Genomic DNA, 5,969 nt, shown 5'->3' on the forward strand with positions numbered 1-5,969 from the left:
GGTCTAACTGCGTGATAATTACTGCTTATGCACATGCATTTCATAGCATCGGCCATCTTCCCCGTGCACAAGTTGCACAGCTCTCCCTTGTGGGGGGAGGAGCTTAGGAGACGTTTTGAACTTTAAAGGAAACGGGGGGAGGGACTGAGAAGTTTTCAGTGTTCCAATCTTCTGTCCAAATTCCTGGATCTTTGCAATCCTACCAACGGCACCTTTTAACCTTGTTGAAGAATTGCAATCGTAAATCATGATAATACGGACAATACAAAGTTAAATGAAGCTTATTCTCAATTGTATTGAGATCACATAAATAAGAAGAACAGACTTAGCAGAATAAATTAATATAGTTGATTAACAACAGTAGAAGCTTTAACAGCTTCCAAACAGATGCCCCTGCAGCTACTGGAGAACGCTGAATGATAAAAGATGAATACAATGTGTTGGATCATTAGTTATCGAGCGGATAACAGAGTCTGACAAGAAAACGCAAAGCAACATAAATCATGGATATGAACGCAAAAGATGTTGGCTTTAATACGACAAGAACGCCACAGCAGCTGATGAATATCTTCAGCGTCTGTGTCCCCCGAGAAAAACGGAACAAGTTAATAAAACACTAACTAATGATGTGAGGTTCTGGAAAACTGTGGTCAGCAACACTGAAGCCCAGCTGGGCCTGCAGTCACACTTACACTGGCAGCAGTTGCCATATGTTTTGGGCAAAAGTGACTCACATAAGCACTCAGTAAGAGGTTGTTTTGAGGGTGAGATGTTGTCTCAGGGGGACAAAAAAAACAAGGTCTAAGTGTCTGTTTTATGGTGTGTCTGAACAGTGATCACTTTTAAAGTGATCTGCATTTTGGGATTACATGAAAAACTTGTACGTTTGTGTGAGAATAAGGGCTGGGACGATATGCTTTTTTCCCGATTTGATTCTTTCACGATAAACACGGGTGTTGATATAATTTATATCGCCATTTTCATTTGTTTCCATTCTAGAAGTATTGCGATTCGACAGTATTAAGTGTTGCAATTTTCTTGTCCTCCTTTAACTGTTGTTGACAGGATAATTGTAATGAAGTTGTAACATCAGTGAAGATTCACACCCCTAACCTCTAACCCCTTGGCCACAGGTCTACAGAGGGGCGTGGAGGGGCAGCAGGGCCACTTCACCCTGGTGTGCCGAGACTCAGCTGGGGAGCAGGTGGCACAAGGTGGAGAGCATGTCCTGGTCAGCATCGTTCACAAGGAGAAGAAAAACTGGTGAGTGTCAGGGAGTCTGGCCTGCCGTTTCAACAATTTAGCTTTCCCGTACCATTCCGAGACACAAGGTAAAAGGGAACAGGCCAGGTAGGTGAGACATCTTTACTTCAGCCAGACAAGAAGAGTCATGGAGCAAGGTACAGATGGCTCCATATTCTACAGCTGCAATAATTAATCGATTAGTTGTAAACTATTTTGATAATCGTTTAATCCGCTTGAATTAAAAATTCTCAGTTTCCAACTTCTTAAATCCAAATATTTGCTAGTTTTATCACTCCTCTGTGACAGTACACTAAAAATCTTTGAGTTGTGTTGTAGTACAGTAGAGATAGAAACAGAAATGTTGTTGTCGGTTGAGACAGGTTAAAAGTTGTACTTGCAATTAAAAAATCAATAAAAACATTGTTAAAAAAATGAGGGGGAAAAAGAAGAAATTTGAGAAGGCATATTGGGCTTTGGAAAACATACATTGAAATTTTATTTAAACATTTTCCTGACATTGTTTAGACCAAACAACTAATCTATTAATTGAGGAAGTAATCAGCAGATCAATCGACAATGAAATAATCCTTAGCAGCAGCCCTATTATATTTTTTCATGGTGCATGGTGAGGTGTCATTGACAATCTAGCTGCACGCTAATGTCGAGGTTGATCAAGTGTTTCACCGGCTTTCCCCCAGCTGCTCCGAGCGGGTCAACACAGCACTCCCCCACCTGTGTACTCTGCTATATCTCTCACTTTGGTTGGAGGAGCTGCATGCTTATAGACCTCTCTAAATTCAAACCAACAACTTTTAATCTTGTTTAACTTAATTAAACCAATTTAATTAGAAAAGGTTGTTGTATTCCATTAATTAATGGCAATATCAGAGAGTCATGTCTCATTGCCACAGCAGAGCCTGTAGCTTTGTAAAAGACAGTGCTCACTCTTTCCACCATCTGTTTACGCTGACACCACCGCGCCACAACCTGCCACACCTCCAGACTAAAGAACAGTTTTTACCCCACAGGCATTCACACAAACTGAACTTTCATCCCCACAATCCTACCACCACAATGATTTAAGTGATGTGAAATAACTGCATATGCACTCAATCCAATTATTTTAACAGCAGCTTATTTTATCATATTTAACGTTATTAAACATCTGTTCTATCTTAGTCTGCATCAACGACGTTTCATTCCTGGGATTGTTCAGATGACACCGGAATTACGGCGTGTTATTAACAAGATTATCTTCTTTTTCTTTTCCTTTAGCACAGTGGAGACGACTGTGGTTGACAACAGCGATGGAGCCTACAGAGTTTCATACACGCCTGAAGAGCCAGGAACCTACTCGGTGTGGGTTTGTGTCAAAGCTCAGCATGTTAAGGTACAAAACCAACTCCAGGAGAACGTCACACCAAAATATAAAAATGCAGGGATTGCATATATTTTTCGTTATGTATTTAAAAACAGCTTTTTTCAACTGTGTGTTGCAGCTGAGAACGGCATGTAAGAGTAGTTGACGGACAACGGCTCACTGACTCATTCCCGTCTTGTCCTGCAGGGTTCTCCGTTTCTTCTGAATGTAAAGAGGAAGGTGAGGCGTCACAGCGGGACGTTTCACTGCTGCTCTTTCTGCTCCAGTGGAGGAGCCAAAGAGGCCCGCTGTGGTTGCGCAGGAACCATGCCAGGTACACAGAAGAGATCTTCTAAAATGTCTGGTCAGACGGACAGTTCCTAATCAGGTTTTCACAATGAACAATCACAACAAAAATGGTACAATTTGTTCTCCGGTAGGGCATATAGAGAGAGAAGCTTTATTACTTATAGCTGTGCTTTTTTAATGTTATGGCTTCTGTTTTGGGGAGAAACGGGTAATGTTATTGCATATATCTGATATCTTTACTCTCCATGTGAAGTCTTTTTTTTTTTTATTGAAACTCATATGAGAAATGCTTAAGATACAGTTACACTTCTTCAAAAGAAAACTCATACACGTTTTTCTGTTTTAGGAATTCTACAGCCACAAGACTCGCTGTGTTTTGTAAAAGAGGCATAATATTCTCACTAACAAGCTCCTGCTGTCTTTATCACAAACATCATTTCTCTCTCTATCTTAACTCAGCGTGTCCACAAACAGAGTGATGAGTTGAAATGGCAGGATGAATGTGAAATGCTAATATAATGGGGCTTACCCACTGCTAGTACCAGCTCTACTTGGCTCGCCTCCGAACGGCCGCAGTGCCCCATCCTCTTTTTTCCATTGCAGATTTAGCACCGTCTCATGCGTGAGGCGAGCGTTGCTGGTCGTCATAGCAACGCCGCAGATAACTGCTGTGACTCTGCATGTGGCTGTTGCCACAGCAAGAAGACACATTTAGTTTTAAAAGAAAAAAAACACCACTGGCTAAACTACTTAAAAATGGCGGGTTTGTTCGATGATTAGTGATGATTCTCTCCGACCAATGAGAAGTCTGTAGGTTTTCACGTCACCTTTTGGTATCGCCTAAGCTCGCTTGGGACCTTGATGGAGGTGGTAAAAAAAGTACCTGTTAGCAAGTACCAGTGACTTCTTGTCATAATGGAAAACCAAAAAAGACAAGGACAGGCAAGTCATAAGTTGTACTTCTTCAAAGATTGATGACTTACAACATTGTAAGAATATGGGCATAAGGACATTTTCCCCTTCAGGTGTAATCATTTAACTGTAGAAGTCACCTTGTTCACATCTGCATCTATTTTGCTGTCTCCTGCATATGCAGTCATCCTCTGTTTGGGTATAAATACTAAAGTAAGCATACAAATATATGTCTTGCATTTAAAACCTTAAGAGTGCAAAAGTATTCATAATGACAAATACTCATTATGCAGAATCTGTAAGGAAACTAGGAAGTAATGCTGTCAAAAAAGTAGTAGTCACCTCAAACATGTAGTGGAGTGGAAGTGTAAAGTGGCATAAAATGGAATTACTCAAGGACAAGTACTGCAAAACTGTACTTGAGTAAATGTACCTTGTATTTTCCATCACTGCTACTTTCTGTCTGTGTATAAAGACAGTCTGATATAAAACAAATCGCTTTAAATGATTAAAGTTTTATTTTAACACTCAACAATCTTCTAGTTAAAATCCCCAACGTCGTTCTTGATCACCTACCTGTCTGTCTGTCTGTCTGTCTGTCTGTCTGTTTGTCTTCCAAACCTGTCTGACTGCAGGAGGATTTAAAGGTTGCGGTCACGGTCATAAAGGACACCCCGGGAAGCCCCACTGGTCTTGTTGCGGCAGCACCGCGGAGCAGTCTGAGTGTTTGCCTCAGAGCGTGTTGGCGGCAGTTTCCCCCCGCGGCCACCTGCGGACCGTGGAGCTCTGAGGTGAGACCTGTCCAGATGATAGAAGGTAATAAAGGGCGGCAGCAACCAAAAGGTTAGAGCAGAGGGGGAGTACGCTTATGCTTGTTGTTGGTGTAAGTCTTGAAAAGGTCAGACAAGGACAGCTCCAAAGACACAGAGACTAATGCGAGACATCAAAGTGGCTGTGTCTTAAGAGTGATCACCTCTGCCAAATGTTGACCTGGTTGTGGAACGGGAGTCAGCTCACCATTAAAGACGAAACAGCAAAGTGTGAGCTAAAAGTACCTTTTGTGTCTAAGCTCTGGCTGCCTATGACAAAACAGTGGAGAAAGAAAATGAAATGCTCCACTCACAGCATCACGTGTCTACTCCTGAATCAAACGTGTTAAAAGCCTCGCTGAAGGGCGAATCTATTTCTCAGTGAAGAGATAGTGCTGCTTCTTTATTCACCCACCATCCTACGCTCTAAAGCGGCCTTTTTTTAACCTTGACGCTGCTGTCTATTTCAAAAGGTGCTGAAATCAGTGTTTTATATCATAAATGGGAAAACCTGTTCAAATAGAAACATTTAGAATCACTAGACTGTGAAACTTCAATACTTTTGTGTGTTTTGGATCCTTTAGTCAAGAGAAAATATCTTTTCAACCGAAGTGCCTTAAAAACAATTTTGATGCTGAAATTGTGAAATGATGGGTTTTTCCAATAAATAACATGGAAGTAATGTACAACCTTTATTATATCTTTATGCTCACTTCAGGTAATGACTTTTTTGGAACAATAATCACTTAACATTCTTGAGTAAAAACTTGGTAATTGTTGTTATATTAAGTATGAGCCCCAGTTACTTACTGTACTTCTTTGTAAGCAGGGTTTTAAATTAACATTTTGCACACCAGCCGACATCGCTAGGAAGTCTCTTTCCTGAAATTAAGCTATAGTGCAGAATTACAGCCACTAGAGACAGTCCCACAATGAGCGTATGTGGCATTTCTGAGTGTGTAACTTTTGAGGAGGAGGGGGGCAAGATGGAGGCCGGGGGTGTGACCTTGACTAACTGCTACTTTGCTCGTTTGAAAGACATGATGTTTCACTCTAACTCATGGGTGGGCCAAATTCTTTGGGCGGGCAAAGCAGAGAAACGGGAGGTAACCATGCTCCTTATGACTTCATAAGGGGCAAGATTCCAGATCGGCCCATCTGAGCTTTCATTTTCTCAAAGGCAGAGAAGGATACCCAAGGCTTGGTTTACACCTATCGCCATCTCTAGCCCCTGGGGGACCATAGGCAGGCTGGGGGAACACATATTAATGCCATGGGACCTTTCAAGTTAACAGCCAATCAGATGTTACACTAGCAACATTATTTTTTTTCTA

The 5,969-nt window shown here is 41.4% G+C and overlaps 1 protein-coding gene across 1 annotated transcript in view; it reads left to right on the forward strand.

Annotated features, from left to right (window-relative positions):
- Window positions 1-5,497, forward strand: part of trim45 (tripartite motif containing 45) — an 11,937-nt gene extending 6,440 nt beyond the window's left edge. Inside the window, exons 5-8 of the mRNA XM_034886083.1 lie at window positions 1,134-1,263; window positions 2,521-2,635; window positions 2,813-2,939; window positions 4,462-5,497. Of these exons, the coding sequence (XP_034741974.1) occupies window positions 1,134-1,263; window positions 2,521-2,635; window positions 2,813-2,939; window positions 4,462-4,616 (527 nt within the window). The 3' untranslated portion in view covers window positions 4,617-5,497. The remainder of the gene's footprint in view (window positions 1-1,133; window positions 1,264-2,520; window positions 2,636-2,812; window positions 2,940-4,461) is intronic.
- The last annotated feature ends 472 nt before the right edge of the window (window positions 5,498-5,969 follow it).

Source organism: Etheostoma cragini, chromosome 11 (genome assembly GCF_013103735.1).
Source record: "Etheostoma cragini isolate CJK2018 chromosome 11, CSU_Ecrag_1.0, whole genome shotgun sequence".
NCBI classification, from domain to species: domain Eukaryota; kingdom Metazoa; phylum Chordata; class Actinopteri; order Perciformes; family Percidae; genus Etheostoma; species Etheostoma cragini.